Consider the following 20800-nt stretch of genomic DNA (forward strand, 5'->3'; position numbering starts at 1 on the left):
CTTTTTAGTCTTCCCTTTAATGTGGAATAGTTCTGTTGTCTTTCATCAGGATAATTTTATTTTCTTTTGTTTCATTTTAGAAATTTTTTTTGCCTTAGGGCATGTGTGCTTAATGGAGAGAGAGAGACAGTAAAAGGGAAAGTGAGAAATCACTCCCAAGGGCGGATGGCTGCACTGTTATCCCTTCTCCTCCATTCTAATCTTGGGATCTTGAGCATGCATGCACATGTGCCCAGTGTGAATTTCAAGCCACCGGGTCTGGTACTCAAGCTGTGGTCCACCATGTGAGAGTCCAGCGATGTAACGGCTGTGCCATCTGCTGGCCCCACCAGGAAAGTTTTGAAGAGCCTGAATTACAAAATATCCCTGAATTTGTATTTGTTTCCTTATGATGAGATCTAGGTTAAATATTTGTGAAGGATACCAGTAATTTATTTTTTACTCTTGGTTCATCACATCATTAGATATGTTACCATTAATTGCATTATTAGTGACATTACATTTGATCTTCCAATTAAGTGGTAGTAATTGGAAATTTCTCTTGTAAAAATATCCTTCCTTCTTAACTAACTAAGATAATTAATAAGTAATATATGAGATAATAATCTGAGACTATGTGATTATCTTGTTTCCCAGTAGTCTTATATACTGTGGTTAGTATCCACTGATGGTTGTTACTGCACCCTAATGCTGAAGGCCAACAGAAATAATACTCCATTTTCTGAGCCACTTTTTGAAGACTGTGCAGAAAAATGGTGATTTTTCTATTTCTTTTCTTCTTTCTAATTTGTGAATTGGTATTCTTCTGCAAAAGAAGAAGTTTTCTTTTCCCTGCCTCATTTATTTTAAATAATAATGATTTAATTATCAGTGTAGGTTCTTTTCATTTTTTATGCTATGGGGTGCATGCATTTGCTGGAGACAGAGACAGAGAGAGAGAGAGAAAGTGAGACCTCACCTCCTAGAGGAGACGGCCAAGCTGTAGTTCCTTCTCCATTCTCTTCTCCGAATTTTTGGCATGCACACACACATGCATATACAAACATTGGGTATAATTTTTAAGCCACTGGTCTGAGACTGGATCCATGCAGTTGGCCATGTGGGATCCAGAGCCCAACCCACACGCCGCCTGCTAGCCCCAATATAGGTTCTTTTTTACTCATTGCCTACCAGACATCCTGTCTTTCATTTCAGTGCTCAATTTTTTCCATATTTGGCTAATGGGTTTAGCTCTGTTTTAATGTCTTAAAAGATTGACATTTTCCTAACTTCTTTCAGTATATTTTCATGCTTCATTGAGTTTATTGCTAGGATACAGACTATCATTTCAGCATTCTTAGTGATTAAAAAATCTGTCTAGTTAGTAGTTTGTAAGGCTAAAAAGGAAGAAATAAATATTTATATTATGGTTAAACCAAATTTAGTTGTGTGTAGATTTTGTATAGAAGTCTTTTGTAGTATATATTTTCTGGGGTGTGTGTAGGGTGAAGTAGGCAAGGTTGGTGGAGATGAGAAAGTCTACTTCTCATGTGTGGCAAAACCTCACCAGATTGAACCTTAGTGAATTGAAACTTGTGATCATTCAGATATGATAAACATAATATTTGACTAAATAATTAAAATTTCTTTATACACATGATGGACATCTAATCTAGAGTCAGCACAGTCTTCAAAAATGGCTCTTAAAATGAAGTATTATTTCTGTATGCCTTCATGATTAAGGTTTAGCAATTCTTTTATGTTTAGTTTCATATATTAAGACTATACCTCATTGGGCCAACAGGTGGCATAGTGATTAAGGTGCTGGATTGCATATGGCCAGCTCTATAGTGTGAGTCCTGAACCTGGTAGCCTGAAAAGCAAGCTGGACCACACGTGCCTGTACATGCCTAAAATTCCAAAAGGAAAATGGAGGATAAGGTATTGCGGCATGGCTATATCCCCTGGGACGTGATTTCTCATTTTCCCTCTCTCTCTGTCCCACTCTTCTCAGTATTTTAGGCGTGCACAAATGTGCCCAATGTGATCTTCAAGCCCTGAGGTCTGGGACTCAAACTGCACAGCCTGCTATGTGAGATCCAATTCCTTAACCTCCTTGCCACCTGCTGACCCTGATTAACTCTTTTAAGAAATGTTGCATGACTTGGGCTCTGGGTGGCATGGAGAATGATGTATTATGGCCCAACATGAATGTTGGTGTTGAAACATTTCAGATATATTGGCTATTTAATATGAAATTTTAAGAATTCTTTATCCAATCTATCATAGTTAATTACTATATATATAAAGAATGATATGTAATAAAACTATGTCTGAATAAGTCTAATAAGCTTTTAATTTTTTAAAGAATTATTTATTTATGTATTCATTCATTATTATTTAATTTGATCAGAAAGAGAGAGAAAGTGAGAAAGCAAGCCACCAGGTCCCGACTTGAACCATGGTCAGCCATGTGGGAGTCCATTGCCTCAACCACCAAGCCACCTGCTGGCCCCTCTTTAGTATTTTTTAAATGTTTATTATTTATTTCTTCTATGAGAGAGAGAGAAGGACAAAACAGACCAACATCTTTATATCATGATCTACCCCCAGTCTCAGCCAACCCAGGTCATAGACACACATGTGCCTTGTGTGCCCAGGGAGGTCCTGGGACATGAAGCCAAGACCTTTCCCATGTGGGTCCAGTTGCATTACCACTGTGATACTGCCTGACCCCTCTTAATATTTTAAGAAACTCTAATTTAAAACTATTTAAAGAGTGGCTGACAGTTAACATGGTGGTTGAGGTGCTGGACTCCCACATGGCTGACCATAGTTTGGGTCTCAAACCTGGAGGCTTGCTTTCTCACTTTCCTCTTCTCTTGTTCTCTCTCTCTCTGTCTGTCTCTTTGGTCAAATTAAAAAACAATAATAAATAATAATAACAAAATTATATGATAAAAAAACTATTTAAAGGGAAAATGTTAAATATCCCTAGAGATTGTATAATGAACTCCTATGTACCTGTAACCTAGAAATAACCATCAAGTCTCAGTTATTTTCATTTAATCTAATCTTCAGTTTTTCATTCAATATACTTAAAATTAATATTCTGACTAATGTGTCATAGATTAATTTGGAGTGCTTTTTTTTTTCTTAGTGGTACATAAAATAACAATGTATGTCTATTTTCAGTGGCATCATAGATTCCATGAAATGTGTATGAATGCTTTGTTGTGCATTGGTAGCCTGTCTGTTTTCTTTCTTTTATTTAATCTTATTTATTATTATTATTTTATTTTGCTATAGTGCATATGTACTCACCAGAGAAAGGCAGAGAGAGAAAGGGAAAGTGAAAAAGCAAGCCTCTAGGTATTGGACTCAAACTACGGTCAGCTAAGTGGGAGTCCAGCGCCCCCACCACCATGCAACCTGCTGGCCCCACCATGTCAATTTTCTGATCTTAGCTGTTACTTACTAAATCTTCTTTCTAGTTAAAATTTCTTCTTAGGCTTAGTGTATTCTCAATGAGGCTCTATATGTGGGTAATTTTGTTTTTTGGTCTCTAGAGATTCCGGAGAGTGGCATGGTGCCAGGGACCATTTTGGTTACAGAAGAAGAACTTAGTAGAAGTATCGAGGATGTGTTTAAGGTTGGTAATTCAGGTCACCAATGTTCATACCTAATATTTGTCCATAATCTTTTGTTATTGCCAGAAGACATAGGCATGAACCAGAGAGAGACAGAAAGACAGGGAGAGAATGAGGAAGGAAGTACCCACAATGGGGTGTGGTCACACTGAAAGCCTTTCTTCTCTGTTTTGTAATAGTGTTGGGATTTTGGACACACCCAGGCCCACATGCCCAGCGTATTTTTCTTTTCTTTCTTTTTTTTTTTTTTTTTTGGAGAAGTTTTTGCCATAGGGCGCGTGCGCTCGCCAGACAGACAGAGAGAGACAGAGAGACAGAAAGCGAGAACTCACCCCCTGGGGGGATGGCCATGCCACAATCCCTTCTCCTCCATTCTCCTCTCGGGATCTTGGACATGCACGTACACGCTCCCGGCGTGAGCTTTAAGCCACCGGGTCCGGGACACGAACCGCAGTCTGCTACATGGGAGTCCAGCAACAGCCATTACGCTAACTGCTGGTCCTGCCCAGCGTGTTTTTCAAGCCACTGGGGCTGGAATTCAGATCATAGTCAGCCATATAGGATCTGGCTTCCTTAATCCCTTATGCTGGTTACTTCTAAATTTTAAGTTTTTTCTTTCTAATGAGTGAGAGAAAGATAAAGACAGGCACCCTCAACAATGTCCTATGTCATGATTTCTTTCCATCCACGCACTGCCTTTCAGCCCTTTCAGTCCACCAAGGTCATGGACGCACCTGCATGTCCCATTGTATACAAGTCGACTTGAATACAGTGAGCTGAACTCTGATCTTTGATGTGGCTTCCAGCATTGCAGAGCATTGTGTTAGTGCCGTGCCACCACAGCCAGGCCAAGAGATAGGTATTTTCTTTTTTATTTGAGGCAGGGTGCATGCACTCACCAGAGAGAGAGAGAGAGAGAGAGAGAGAAAGTAGGAAGCATCCCTCACAGGGGTTGACCAGGCACCATCCCTTCTCTTCCATTTTCCTCTCAGGATTTTTGGCATGTATGCACACACACACCTGGTGTGTTTTTCAAGCTGCTGATCTGAAACGTGAACTGCGCAATCAGCCATGTGGGATCCCGCCACCTTAATCACCACATCACCTGTCTGGCCCAGTAATATAATGTATATTCCATGTTTCTCACTTCTATGGTGGTCAACAAAAAGTTTTAGAGTAAAAATTTTAAATTTAGTTTTTAAAGAAATAATTCAAAATTTAACTATTTAAAGGGAAAATGTTAAACATCCCTAGTGATTGTATAATGAACTCCTATGTACCTGTCACCTAGAAATAACCATCTAAAACATCTAAAAAGTTACGTAGAGTAAAATACTCATGCACCTACCACTGAGCTTAAGAAATTAAACATTGAGGGTCCAGCAGATGGCATAATGGTTATGTCACAGGATTCTCACATAGTCGACTGTGGTTCAAGTCCTCGACCCAGTGGCTTAAACTCACACCCAGCGCGTGTGCATGCATGCCCAAGATCCCGAGAGGAGAATGGAGGAGAAGGAATTATGTTGTGGCTATCCCCCCTGGGGGGTGATTTCTTGCTTTTTGTCTCTCTGTCTCTGTCTCTCCAGCGAGCACATGCACCTTACAACAAAAATCTCTTAAAAAAGAAAGAAAGAAGTTAAACACTGGGGCTGGCAGGTGGTGTGGTGGTTAAAGTGCTGGGCTCCCACATGCAGTCCCAGACTTGGCAACTTACTTTCTTACTTTCCCACTCTCTCTCTGGTCAAATTAAAACAAAACAATGATAATGAATAAAATTCAATATTTTTTTTAAAAAGAGGTGAAACATTGCCAATTCAGTTAAAATCCTCTAACTACTGTTCCTCATCACATCTCTCTTGCTCCCTACCCAAAGGGAAACATCATCCTGAGTTTGTGTTCATCCTTTAAGCTATTGTGTTTTATAACATTTTTAAAAATGGGATTGTAGCAGATGTAATTAATTAATTTATTTTCACTGCTAGATTTATTCTGTTATGTGAATGTACCTCCACTTAACTTGTTTGTTCTTCTATTGATAGACTTTTGAGTTGTTTCCAGGGTATTTCTGCCAGTCTGTGACGTGTGTTGTAATTTTAATTAGCATTTTTCTCGTATTACTAGTGAGGTTGAACTCTTTTGTGTCTTTGGTTCATTCATATTTTCTCTTCTGTAAATTACCTATTTAAGGATTTTGTCCATTTAAAAAATTGGGTTATTTGCCTCTTTAAAGCGTTTTTGGGGGCCAGCTGGTGGCACAGTGGTAACATAATGTTCTGTAATGCTGGACCCACAAGGGAAGGTCCAGATGTGCGTCCTGAGGCCTTTCTGTATGTGCTGGGCATGCATGCATGTACCCGTGATTGGTTGGCTGAGGATGGGATTAGAGTGCAGTATGAAGACTGTTGTAGGTGTGCCTGTGTTTCTCTCACTCTCATCAAAGAAGTAAGTAAATAAACTTAAAAGAAACACACCACTTACTGGCCTTAATTGTTTTGTTTAGTTTTGTTTTCCAAGATTTATTTACTTTTTATTTTATTTATTATCATTCTTTAATTTTGACCAGAGAGACAGACAGAGAGAAAGGGAGAATTAGAAAGCAAGCAATGAGGTCTGGGACTTTAACCGTGGTTGGCCATGTGGGAGTCTAGAGCCTCAACTACCACACTGCCTGCTGGCCCCTAGTTTTTTGTGTTTTTTTTTTTTTTTTTTTTTTTTTTTTTTTTAGATATTTTTGCTATAGGGTGCATGCACTTGCCAGAGAGACATAGGGACAGAAAACAAGATACCACCCCCCCAAGGAGGGATGGCCATACCTCAGTCCCTTTTCTTCCATTCTCATTTTGGGATTTTGGGCATGCACAAATACGTGTCTAGTGTGAGTTCGAAGCCACCGGGCCGGGGACTCAAACTGCAGTCTACAGAGTATAGTGACGTAACCATTATGCTATCTGCTGATCCCTGTTTTGTTATGCTATCTGCTGATCCCTGTTTTGTTTAGTTTTTTTTTTTTTCACTATATGGCGCGTGCACTCGCCAGACAGACAGAGAGAGACATAGAGACAGAAAGCGAGAAATCACCCCCCAGGGGGGATGGTCACGCCGCAGTCCCTTCTCCTCCATTCTCCTCTCGGGATCTTGGGCACGTATGCACACGCGTCCGGCGTGAGTTTTAAGCCACCGTGTCCAGGACTCGAACCACGGTCGACTACGTGGGAGTCCAGCGACATAGCCATTACGCTAACTGCTGGTTCCCTGTTTTGTTTAGTTTTAAGCTTTCTATGTGATACTGATAAATTTGTAGATATAACATGCATGGTTAAAAATTCAAAACTCAAGACCAACAGGTAGTGTAGTGGTTAAGATTCTGGACTCACATGGTCGACTGCAGTTCAAGTTCCAGACCCAGTGACTTGAAACGCATGCTGGGCACATGTGTGTCCAAAATCCTGAGAGTAGAATGCAGGAGAAGGGATTGAAGTGTGGTCATCTTCACTGGGAGGTAATTTCTTGCTTTCTGTTTCTCTATGGTGAGTGCATACACCCTGTAGCAAGAAAAAAATATCAAAAAAAGGAGAAACTTCAGGGCTGGCAGGTGGCATGGTGGTTAAAGGTACTAGATTCCCACATGGCCGACTACAGTTTGAATCCTGGACCTGGTGGTTTGCTTTCTCACTTTCCCTTTTTTTTTCTCTCTGGTCAAATTATAAAAATAATAATGGAATTAAATGTTTTTTTTAAAAGAAAAATTCAAAACTTGTTCTCCAAAGCACTCACTTTATTGCTCAAGTGAAATGTTTACTACCCTTTTATTTAATTTCACTGTTTAAAAAAATGGAATGTACCCTTTATGGGGTTGATCAGGCTCACAAATATGAAATTAAATTGCTTACAGATAAGACTTGACATGGTGACCTAATGGGTGTAATGCCATTTTTATTTTTAATTAATTAATTTTTTTAGATTTTTACTATAGGGTGCATGTGCTCACCAAAGAGAGACAAAGAGAGAGGGAAAAAGAGAAATCACCCTCAAAGAGGGATGGCCATGCCGTAATCCCTTCTCCTTTGTTTTCCTCTCGGGATTTTGGACATATACTCACACATACCTGGCATGTTTTTAAGCTGCTGGGTCCAAGACTAGAACTGTGGAGTCTGCCATGTGGGATCCAGTGCTTTAACCACCATGTCACCTACTGGCTCTTTTTCTATTTATTTATTTATTATTATTTAAATTTTATTTATTTATTTTCATTTTGACCAGAGAGGAACAGAGCGAGCAAGCGAGCGAGCGAGAGAGAGAGAGAGAGAGAGAGAAAGAAAGTGAGAAAGGAAGTTGCCAGGTCCAGGACTTGAACTGTGGTCAGCCATGTGGGAGTCCAACGCCCTTAACCACCATGCCACCTGCCGGCCCCCTGTTTTTATTTTTTAATGCTTTATTTGTAGACTCCTGAAAAGATGGATCTTATTTGCTGTTTTGAATATTGATAGGCCACCAGGTGGCGTAGTGGTTAAGACTTTTATGTGGCCGACCACAGTTTGACTCCTGGTGCTGGCAGCTTGAAACTCAAGCTGGGTATATGTGCATGTGTACCCAAAATTCTGAGAGGAGAATGGAAGAGAAGGAGTTGTAGCCTGGCCATCTCCCTGGAGGCTGGTTTCTCACTTTCTGTCTCTTTTTTCTCTCTGTCTCCCCAACAAGTGCACGTGCTCTAATAGCAAAAATAAATAAATAAATAAATAATACTCTAAAAAAAAAAAGGAGAATATTGATAGGCAAGTACTTTTTAGGTTATGGATAGATAAAAAATTATAGGGCAGTCTAGAAAGCAAACATTCTGGGGACCAGCAGATGATATAATGGTTATGTCGTTGGACTCCCACGTAGTCAACTGTGGTTTGAGTCCCAGACCTAGTGGCTTAAAACTCATGCCGGGCACATGTGTGCGCATGGCACCTGTGCATGTGTGCCTAAAATCTCTAGAGGAGAATGGAGGAGAAGGGAGTGTGGGAACTAGCAGGTGGCTTGGCAGTTATGGTGCTGGACTCCCACTTGGCTGACATCTGTTCAGGTTTCGGACCTGGTGGCTTGTTTTCTCACTTTCCTTTTGTCTCTCTGTCTTTCTCTGGTCACATTAAAACAAAAATAAATAATAACAAATAAAGTTAAATAAATAAAAAAAAGGGATTGTGGCATGGCCAACCCCCTGGGGGGATTCTCACTTTTTATCTGTCTTTCTGGCAAGTGCACATGCCTTATAGCAAAAATTTGTCTTAAAAAAATAAAAATGAAAAAGAAAGCAAATGTTCTGAATTAGAGAACAATTTCCTGCCAACTTCTAGAAAGATCACATTCAGTCACGGTTCACCTAAGGAATATTGTGATAGAAAACTATTAGATCGTTGGGTGTGGGGGCCAGCAGGTGGCATGGTGGCTAAGGTTCTGGATTCCCACATGACCAACCTTGGTTCAAGTCCCAGACAAATAAATAGATGGGTAAATAAATAAATAAATAAGTGTTTAAAATAAATAGTTTAGTGTGGATATCAGAAGGACTTGAATGTCCGATCAGGGCAAGAGTACTGATTGTGACTAAACTTTGCTACAAAACCTTCATTGTCTGTCTGTCTTTTTTTAAGTTTAGTTACTTATTTCTTCCATGAACAAGAAAAAAAAGAAGAGAAAGACAGCACCCCCTACAGGGTCTTGATGCTGCAGTCAATCCCTAGCCTTGCCAGCCCCAGATCACAGGAATGTGCATTCCTGGAGTACTGAGAGAAGTCTCCAGACATGAATTCAGAACCTTGCCATGTGGGTTAGCCTCATGAATCAACACATTTTACCTCTGCACTACTGTCCAGCTCCTTTTCTTAGTAGTTCTTAAGTCATTAAACTGCCTTTAGGAAAAGAAAAGCAAAACAAGGGACTAGCAGGTGGCATAATGTTTGCTTTTCTTATGCCTACAAATGGGGGAAATCCCTCTTAGTTTGGTGAATGTAAAACCTCCTAAAGAGGCAAGCAAACAATTAGTTTGCTGCAGACACTTGATTATGCATCAAGGATTGGGTGGTGAAACCAAGAGGGGCGTAGAAGGGTAATTATTCTCTCTACACAAGGTTTTGGCAGGCCAGCTGCAGTTGGAAGACAGAGGAAATGTGTGTACTGGAGAAAATAGTAAACACTGTAAAATTTAGCAACAAAGGATGTGTTGTCTTTATTAACTTTCTGTTAATACTTAATTATAGAGTACAGCTCAAAGGCAGGAAATAGAGAAAACATCTGGGTTGGGTCAATTGATCTAGCAACACACTGGGAACATTTCCAGTTCTTTTTCCTCCCTCCCTGTCTCTCTCTTTTTCTTCTCGATAGATTTATTGAGATGAAACTTGTATTACATAAAGTCTGCCAGTTGAAAGTGTACAGTTCAGTGTTTTTTAATATATTTATAAGGTTGTGCAACCATCATCACAATCTAAATTGAGAATATTTTTGTGCGGCCTAAAAGAAACCCTGGGGACCAGCAGATGACATGATGGTTACGTTGCTGAACATGATCATATGGTGGATGTGGTTCTAGTCTCAGACCCAGCAGCTTGAAACTATGCCGAGCGTATGTGCATGTGTTTGTGCATGCCCCAAATCCCAGGAAGATAAGAGAGGAGAAGATTGTGGTGTGCCATCCCCACCCCGGAAGGTGATTTCTTGCTTTCTGTCTCTGGTGAGCATACCCTATGGTAAAAATCTCTCTAAAAAAAAAATAATAATAATGAAAGAAACCCTGTATCCATTAGTTGCCATTCATGATTCTCCCAGCCCTGACCACAGCAGTAGCAACTAATCTACTTCCTATTTCTATAGATTTGCCTATTCTGGACATTTTATGTAAATAGCATACACAGAGCTGGCCTCATAGTACAGAGGTTAGGCCTTGTGCTTGGGGAGCCAGATCCCACGTGGCTGAATGTGGTTAGAGTCCCTGCCCCAGGCATTTGAAAATCACATAAGGCATGTATATGTACATGCTCCAAATCCTGATAAGATACAGAAATAGAGGGAAAAGGATAGTGCTGTGACCATACCTACTGGAGAATGCTTTTCTCTCTCTCTTTCTCTAGCAAGCACGTGCACACTTGCATGTGGCACTAAAAAAAAGAGAAGGTATTGTATAGTAAGTCGTCTGTTGTGATCGACTTCTTTTACTTAGTATGATTTTTGTTTATTCGTTTGTTTTGTAAGATTTTTACTATAGGGTGCATGCTCTATATAGGGTATGTGTTCATGGGAGAGACAGAAAGCAAGAAATCATCCCCCAGGGGTATCGCCATGCCACAATCCCTTGTCCTCCATTCTCCTCTCGGGATTTTGAGCATGCATGCACTCATGCCCGGCATGAGTTGTAAGTCACCAGGTCCAGGAACCGCTGTCGACTATGTGGGAGTCCAGCACTATAACTTTTATGCCATCTACTAGTCCCAGTATGATGTTTTTAAAGTTTACCCATGGGCTGGTAGGTGCATGGTGGTTAAGGTGCTGGATTCCCTCATGGCCAGCCACGGTTCAAGTCCTGGACCTGGTGGCTTGCTTTCTCACTTACTCTCTTTCTCAGTTTCTCTAGTCAAATAAAAAAAAATAATAATGATAATGAATAAAAAATTTTTTAAAAAGTTCATCCATATTATAGGATGAAGGATTACTTTATTCTTTTTTTTAAAATTATTTTATTTAACTTTATTTTTTATTTATTTATTTGTTTATTTAAATTTGACCAGAGAGGGAGAGAGAGAGAGAGAGAGAGAAAGAGAGAGAAAGAGAAAGTGAGAAAGCAAGCCGCCAGGTCCAGGACTCAAACCACAGTCGGCCATGTGGGAATCCAGCGTCTTTAACCACCATGCCACACGCTGGCCCCACTTTATTCTTTTTTATTGCCGAATAGTATTCTGTTGTATGAATATACCACTTTTGTTTTTCCATTTATCTATTGTGGGACATTTGGGTTATTTCCACCATTTGACTGTTTTAAATAATGTTGCTATTATGTTTAGGTTATTAAAATGTTTCATGAGCAGATAACGTAGTGGTAGTTATATAGCTAGACTCTCATATGACTCCTATATGATTCAAGTCCTGGACCTGGTGGCTTAAAAATCACTCCAGGCATGTGTGTGTGCGTGCCCAAGATCCTGGGAAAAGAATGGATTGCAGTGTGGCCACCACCGCCCCCCTACCCCAAGTGATTTCTCACTTTTATCTCTCACCATCTCTGTCTCTGTCTCTCTCTGCAAGCACATGCACCCCCTAAGGCAAAAAAACATTAAAAAAAGGTAAAAAGAAATACATCATGACTTTTTTGACAACCCAATATATCTATATCTATATATATAGATATTGGTATAGTTATCAACCAGAGGATACATGTAAATATATACACACACACCTACATACACACACACACACACACACACACACACACATACATACACACACACCATATACTTAAGAGTAGAATTGACGAAACATGATTTTATCTGTAATCTTTTGAGAAACTGCCAGACTGTTTTCCCAAGAGGCTGTACTATTTTTCCCAACTACCAATAATCTGTTAGGGCTCCAGCTTTCCACATCATGGCCAACACTTGCTGTTATTTGTCTTTTTATTATATCCATCCTAGTAGGTGAACAGTAGTATCTCATTATAGTTTGGATTTATATTTCCCTGATGGCTGATGATATTGAGCAGTTTTTCTCATGCTTGTTGGCAATTTGTTTATCATCTTTGAAGAAATGTCTGTTAAGATCCTTAAGTTGGTGGGACCAACACTTGGCGTAATGGCTATGTCACTGGACTCCCATGTAGTCTACTGTGGTTCGAGTCCTGGACCCAGTGGCTTAAATTCACGCCAGGCGCATGTGCATGCATGCCCAAGATCCCGAGAGGAGAATAGAGGAGAAGAGATTGCGACCAAAAAAAAAAAAAATCCTTAAGTTGGTATGGGGTCAACAGATGGTGTGCTGGTTAAGGCACTAGACTCCTACATGGCTGACTCCAGTTTGAGTCCTATATCCAGAGACTTGAAAATCATACCAGGCATATGTGTGTGTCCAAAATCCTAAGAGGAGAGAAGAATGGAGCAGAAGGCATCATGGAAGGTGTCACGGCATCGCCATCCTCTCTTAGGGGGGTGATTTCTCTCTGTCCCTCTCATTGTCTCTCTCCAGCAAGTACATGCACCCCATGGCAAAAAAAAAAAAAAAAAATCATTAAAAAAAGAAGAAAAAAGAGATCCTTAAATTGGGCCATTTGTCTTTTTACTATTGTCAGGTTGGGTGGGACACCTGGCTCACCAACTACTCTCTTCAGAGAAATCTTCCTTATTAGTCTCCTCTGCGTTGCCACACATTTGATCCTTCTGTATCCTATTTCTGGATAATGAGTTTTTACAACCCCAATCTGTTCTTGTGTTTGTCTGGTATCTTACTCTAGAGTTTTAAGTACGTATTATCTTGGTGTCTTACTTGGCAGCATCTGACTTCCTGTGTCACTCATGTTGTCACAGTCACCATCCTGCTGCCATCTCAAAGGCTGTGCCCTAACTGCAGAGCCCTCTAGTTCCTGAGCTGGTGTCACCTTTACGTTATTTACAGTCCTGGTCAGATTGGTTATCTGACTTTTAAGGCTGTTGCAGAATTAGAAGCAACAAATTATAAAAGCTTCTATGTATGTACCTTACATCTGGTAGAATTACCTAAGCCAAAAAGGGAATATGCTGCTCAAATAATTTTTAGTCCAATTGCTCCTCATTCTGTCTCCTGACTCTGAATGTCTGGGGCCCAATCCCTAGAATGCTTAAAAATCTTTTTTTTAACTGCCAGAAGAAAGCATGTTTGCCAGAAAGAGAGAGAAAGAGAGGGAGAGAGCACCCTCCAGTGAGGTGTGGTCACACCTCAGTGCCTTCCCCTCCATTTCTCCATCCTGTTGGGATTTGGGGCATGCATGCACAGGTACCTGGTGTGTTATTCACACTGTAAGGCCAGGGTTTGGACTGTGGTCTATGTGGGATCTGGTTCCCTTAACCACCAGGTTGTGGGGCTTGCCCTTAAATACTTTTGTCCTCTCTGGTAAGAGAGGGAGTAAATAGGGTTTCTTTTCCTAGAGAAGTGAACAGAGGTCTAGATTACTCAGAGATCGTCCTGGGTAGGACAGAATATAAGAAGTGAGATTATTTTTCATTTGGGCATTTTATTGCTCTTAAGAAGGCTGGCCAGATTCTGATATGAGGGAAAATGTTTCCTTTTAGTATTAAGAATATTTGCCTGAGACTTCCTGAAAGCTGAAGAAATGTTACAGTTAGGAGACTAGAACATACTTAGTTTATTTTCTACGTTATTATTTCCATTTTATCTGTTACCAGATTTGGGGAATTAAAAGAAAAAGAATTGTTTTATTTAACTCTATTTATTTATTTACTTATTTTAATTTGACCAGAGAGGGACAGAGTGAGAGACAGAGAGGGAAAGTGAGAAAGTAAGCCACCAGGTCTGGGACTTGAACTGCGGTTGGCCATGTGGGAATACAGGGCTCTTAACTACCACGTCACTTGCAGGCCCAGATTCAGGGAATTTTGACTATAATCATACAAGTCTTTTTCTCCATCTATTCTTAGTGAATTTCTAATTACAATTACTCTGTCAGATAGGACATTTGACTTTTCTTTCTGAATTTTTAATTAGATTTACAAAGTAAATTAGAAGAATAGGATCTTAGAACTAGAAGGGACTTTAGAAATAACTTAATACCCTTCATTTTTAAAAAAATAGATTTTGGGACCAGCAGATGGCATAAAGGCTACATCGCTGGACTCCCACGTAGTTGACCACAGTTTGAATCCCAGACCTGGTGGCTTAAACTCACGCCGGGCATGTGTGCATGAGTGCCCAAGATCCTGAGAGGGGAATGAAGGAGATGGGATTGCGGTGTGACCATCCCTCCAGGGGATGATTTCTCACTATCTGTCTCTCAGTCTCTCTCTGTCTTTCCGGCGAGTGCACACGCCCTATAGCAAAAACCTCTCCCCAAAAAAAGATTTTATTGGGGCCAGCAGTATGGTGGTTAGGATGCTGGATTCCCACATCACTGACAGTGGTTCGAGTCCTAGACCTGGCACTTGAATATTCACACTAGGTGTGTGTTCATGCATGCCTCAAATCTTGATAAGAGAATGGAGAGGGGACAATGTCATGGACATCTCCCTGGGGAGTTATTTCTCACTTTTCTCACTTTCTCTCTCTCTGTCTCTTTCCAGTGAGTGCACATGACCTTTGGCAAAAACCTTTAAAAAATAGACTCTATTTTTAAGAGCAGTTTTAGGTTCATAGCAGAATTCAGTGGCGGGGCCAGCAGGTGGCGTGGTGGTTAGGGGTGAACAACTCCCACATGGCTGACCACGGTTCAAGTCTCAGACCTGGCGGCTTGCTTTCTCACTTTCTCTCTCTCTCTGTCCCTCTCTGGTCAAATTAAAATAAATACAATTTTAAAATAAAGTTTAAAATAGAGTAATTCTTTAAAAAAAATTTAGTGCCAAGTACAGAAGGTTCCCATACATAATTGCACATCACTTAATGATGGGGATACCTTTTGAGAAATGCTGCTTTAGGTGATTTCTTTCTTGTGGGAACATCTCAGAATGTTCCTACAAAATATGAGACTCTAAGGCTAAACCAGATAGTCTCTCAAACCACTATCAACATCCCCCACTTGTGTGGTACATTTGTTACAACTGATGAACCCACGCTGACATATCATTAGCATCCAAAATTCATAGTTTATACTAGGGTCCACTCTTAGTGATATTTCATCAATGTTGGCAAATTAACCCTCATTTTATAGGAAAGGAAACAAGATCCAAGATTGTATGAACTGACTTGTTCTGTATCACACAGCTAGTGAGTGAAAGGGGTAGTCTGGGAACCAATTTTTTCTCCTCTGTCTCTCATTCCCTCTTTCTGTGTCAAGAAAACATAATATCTGCACATGGTAATTTAAGAAGCACAAAAGGCTTTATAGTGGAAAGTTAGTTTCCTTCATATCTTGGCCCCTCCCTAAAGGCAATCATTCTTTTTGGAAATTGCTGTCCACAGTTGAATCATGACCTTGAATTACAAACAAATTCATGACCAAAAAAATCTTTCAGGGCTGTGGGAGTTGCAGATGTTAGATTTTCTAAATGCCGTGGTTCAGACTCTGTGGTATAATATAGTTGAAAGTACTGGACCTTTGAGCCAGTCAGATCTACATTGGAGTCTGTGACCTAGGCTGACTATCCCTGTGAACTTAGATAATTTACTTAATACTTAAGTTGTGGAGATGAAATAAGGTAACTTTTGTTAGGTTCATAACATACTGTAGCACATAAGTACTTAAAAAGCTGTCAGTTTCCTTTTGGTTCAAGAAAATTCTTTTTTAAAAACACTATTTTATGCCGTATGTTCTTGAAAGCATGCACAGTGCAAAATACTTGCTATATTAGGTAACTTGCCTTGTTCTTTTTTTTTTTTTTTTCTGCACAAGTCTTAATTAAACTCAGCAACATTAGTTCTGGAACACTACTATCAAAAGGATCACTGTAATGTTTTAGAAGGTAGTAGTTGACTAGTTTAATCTTTAACTGAGGTAAATCAAGTTCCAGCCTGTGCTGATTTCAGTATTAGAATCCAATCAGTTTGATTCCAAATAGACCCATTATGTTTGTATTTCCACACATGTACAAGATAGGACCATTAATTAAGACATAATTCTACTTACAGTGCATCAAAAATAGCAAAATAGGGGGCCAGCTAGGTAGCACGGTGATTAAGGTGGCTGGATCCCACAGAGCCAGCTATGTGGTTTGAGTGCTGGACCTGGTGGCTTGAAGAACATGCTGGTGCATTTTGAGCATGCCCAAAATCCTGAGTGGGGAATGGAGGAGAAGGGATTGCAGCATGGCCATCTCCTGGGTGTGAGGGTGCTTACTTGCTCACTCTCGTCGTCTTTCTCTTTCTCTGGCAAGTGCACATGATCTACATAGCAAAAAAAATAAAAATAAAAATAAAAAAATTCCAGTACTAGGTATTCTTATCGTGTGTGTGTGTGTGTGTGTATTTAGGAATAAATTTAGCATTTGCTGTGTCTTTTACAAAAGACTTTAACATGAGCTATCTTAATTGCTCCTTGTGCCAAAAGTGTAACAATACCTACATTGTAAATGAGAAAACTGGTACCTATAGAGATTTACATGCTTTAGCCACTTTCACTTACTTAGCATGGCATTTTGGGCAATCACATAGGTGGCAGAGACACCCACATTCCCTATTCCTGACTTTCCAGTCCCCCTTCAACTACTCTGCAGTAGTATCTTTTTTTAAAAAAATAATTATTTAATTTTATTTATTCATTCTTTTTTATTTTTTTTTTTTTAATTTTATTTTGACCAGAGAGAGACAGAGGGTGAGCGTGAGACAGAGAAGAAGTGAGAAAGCAAGCCACCAGATTCAGGACTTGAAGTCTGGTCGGCCATGTGGGAATGTCCAGCACCTTAACCACAACGCCACCTGCTGGTCCCCTCTGCAGTAGTATCTGAGGGATGTGTTTACCATTGAAATGAAGTCTGAAGAATGTGAAATGGAGCATGTGAGGACTCCTTTCTATTTTGTTTTTATTTTTTGTTTGCTTTGAAACAGAAATGCGTATTTATTCTTAATACTTTCACAGTCTTGATTCCTCTGAGTCTTTTTTTTTCCTCTTTTAATTTAAATTTCTAATTAATCCTTCACAGAAATATCCTCTTCAGATATTAAAGAGAGATATTGAAGAAGCCCGTATAAAACTCAATCTTCGGGACCAGCAGTTAGCATAATGGCTCTGTTGCTGGACTCCCACATAGTTGACCACGGTTTGCGTCCCAGACCTGGTGGCTTAAAACTCGCACCTGGTGCGTGTGCGTGCGTGCCTAAGATCCCGAGAGGAGAATAGAGGAGAAGGGATTGCGGCGTGACCATCCCCCCCCGGGGGGTGATTTATTGCTTTCTATCTCTCTGTCTCGGTCTGTCTGTCTGGCAAGCACACGCACCCTGTAGCAAAAACCTCTCCAAAATAAAATAAAATAAAATAAAATCCAATCTTCTTTTGTTAAGTCTGCTGTCCTTTCCATGGCTGGTGGTCTATGATTTTCTTCATTTAATTAGCAACAATCAAATAGTTTCTGGCCATAGCTTTTATCTATTTATTTATTTATTTTACTATAGGGTATGTGCACTCACTGGAGAGAGAGGAAGTGAGAAAGTACTTCTCAGGATAGATGACCTGAGATTTTGGGCACATACACACACACGCCTGGTGTGTTTTTCAAGCCGCTGGTTCTGAGACTCAAATCATGCAGTCAACTATGTAGGATATAGCTGCCTTAACCACCAAGCCACCAGCTGGTCCATCCAGAGCTACAGCTTGTAAAAAAATGAAAATATAGAGAACATTGTAACTTCCTCACAAAAATCAAACTCTTAAGAAAATAAATGGCAATCTTACTGTTGGTTCATTCTTTTTTTCTTTTTCTTTTTTTTTTTTTCTCGAGAGACTTTTGCTATAAGGTGTATCTGCTCACTGGAAAGACAGACAGACATAAATTGAGAAATCATTCCCCTGGAGGGATGCCCATGCAGCAGTCATCTTTCCTCCATTCTTCTCTTGGGATTTTGGGCACACATGTGCACATGTCCAGTGTTAGTTTCAAGTCACTGAGTCTGGGACTTGAACCACCATTGACCATGTGTGAGTCCAATGCCTTAACCTTTATGCTTCCTGCTGGCCCCATCATTCTTTTTTATTTAATTAAAAAATGTTTTTGTATCCTTATTTCTTCCATGAGAGAGAGAGCAGAAGCAGCAGGGTTTTGCTACTTCTATCCACCCCTAGCCTCTGCCAGGCCTAGCATACTCAGGGAGGTATCCAGACAGGAACCAGGACCACCCCATGTTGATCAGCCTCACAGAGCATTGCATTTATCATTTGACTCCTGTTTATTAAGTCTTTAATTTAGTCAGTCTCAAAAACATTCACCAAGCATTTGCTGAATGCCAGACACTTTTCAGGTTTACAGATACAGAAGTAACTAAGAGTCAACCTCTGCCTTCAGGGAGTTCCCACTCAAGTAGACAAAGAGTTATGGTAGTGTATGATCCATAGTTTAGAGTATCCAGAATTATGAACCTATTATCTGTTGTAGAGCAGTCCTCTAAATTAAATGGAGAGTTGTAAGGCATAACTGCAGACACCCCATCTCATGACTGGATCTGGGAAAGAAAGTCAAGGTGCCATCATAAAGGAATGTGGAAATTCCCAGTGTGCCATCAGAATCATCGATACCAGTCTGTATCCTCGTCTAATCTGTTCTGGGCTATTGTGGTTTTCATAGATCCATTCTGGTCTCTTATTTTGCCCTCCACTCTTCCTACATGTTTATACTGAAAAAACCACAAATAGATATGGAAGTTCATTTTTTCTGCAAAGTGCCACATCACTTAAAGTCAGAGAGGATTTTTCATAGCAGACCGTTCAAGAGTTTCCTCCAGACCCTGTCTCTCCCTTCCCTGCTTCAGCTTTTTCATCTCTTGATATTTTGTTTGGTGATTCTTAATTGTATAAATACTTTGAGTAACCAGAAAACCTTTCAATTAAACAAGATTTCCTCTTTTTTTTTTTTTTTAAATTATTTTAACTTTTCTTTTCTTTTCTGCCTTTCTTTTTGGTCCCCAAAATTAGAGGAATTTATTAACAACATCATATACTTCTGAAAAATGTGCTTGATTGACTTCATGTTAAAGTTTGAGGCGTGGGGCCAGCAGTTGGTGTAATGGGTATGTCACTGGACTCCCATGTAGTTGACCACAGTTTGAGTCCTGTATCCGGTGGCTTAAACTCACACCAGGCGTGTGTGTGTGTGTGTGTGTGTGTGTGTGTGTGTGCGTGCCAAAAATCCCAAGAAGAGGATGAGGAGAAGGGATTGGAACATGGCTATCCCCGCTAAGGGGGTGATTTCTCCCTTTCTGTCTCTCTGCCTCTGTCTTTCTGGCAAGCACACACCCTATAGCAAAAACCTCTCCCCCACAAAAAAATTTGAAGTGCTTGTGCCTTTCAAGCCCATAAATAATGGAGATTTAATTCTTGTATTTGTTTCTAGTTTTGTTTTGGAAGACAGCTATGCTCACCACTATGCCACCAACACTTCTTGTTTTGTTTTGTATAAAAGATGCTTGATAAGAAAGGGTGGCTCCGGGCTGGCAGGTGGTATTGTTGAAACACTGGACTCCTACATGGCTGATCATGGTTTGAGTCCTGGACCTGGCAGCTTGCTTTCTCACTCTCCTTTCTCTATCTCTTTCTGGTCCAATTTTAAAAATAAACAAATAGCAACAATAATAAAATTCAAATAAATAATTCTTAAAAAAAAGAAAGAAAGGATGGGTCTATGGGCATTAATTACCTCTGAGAACAGAGGCTCGGAACCAGACAGTAGGCTGTTAAATTATCTGGAGGAAACTCTCCTCTTATCTCCTGTAATTGGTGATATCATAATTAGGCCTGCACATTACTTCTGAATACTGTTGCACAAGGCACTCCATTTAGCTGGACTTATGGAAATTAGAGCACATAGGAAGCAGGCTCCTTAGTTATCAGGCTCCACAGGAGTTGGGAAACATAAGGGGTATGAAAAATCAGTGTTAATCAAAGGGACAGGGTTTGGTGGAAAAGCACAGAGATGTTTCCAGCTTGTAAAAGTGTTTCCATGGCCTGGCCTGCGGTTTTTCATAAACAACACCGATTCCTGTATCAGTACTGTTTCTATACATAGAGCCTCATTAAACTTCCTTTTCCTTATTTATTTATTTATTTATTTATTTATTTATTTTTGCCTTAAGGCATATGCACTGAAGGGTGGGGGAACAGAGGCAGTAAGAGGGAAAGTGAGAAATCACTCCCCAAGGGGGATGGCCATGCCCCAATCCCTTCTCCTCCCAGGATTTTAGACATGCACACACATGCACCTGGCATGAGTTTTAGGCCATTGAGTCCAGGACTTGAACTGTGATTGACCATGGGGAATCCAGCAATGTAACCATTATGCTATCTGCTGGCCCCT

General features: G+C 40.1%; 1 protein-coding gene across 1 annotated transcript in view; it reads left to right on the plus strand.

The window, feature by feature from the left end:
* The window catches only part of TANGO6 (transport and golgi organization 6 homolog), a 273346-nt gene that overhangs the window by 33526 nt on the left and 219020 nt on the right, over positions 1-20800 (plus strand). Inside the window, 1 exon segment of the mRNA XM_014591005.1 lies at positions 3549-3631. Within this exon segment, the coding sequence (XP_014446491.1) occupies positions 3549-3631 (83 nt within the window).

Source organism: Tupaia chinensis, unplaced genomic scaffold (genome assembly GCF_000334495.1).
Source record: "Tupaia chinensis unplaced genomic scaffold, TupChi_1.0 Scaffold000523_1, whole genome shotgun sequence".
Taxonomy (NCBI): Eukaryota; Metazoa; Chordata; class Mammalia; order Scandentia; family Tupaiidae; genus Tupaia; species Tupaia belangeri.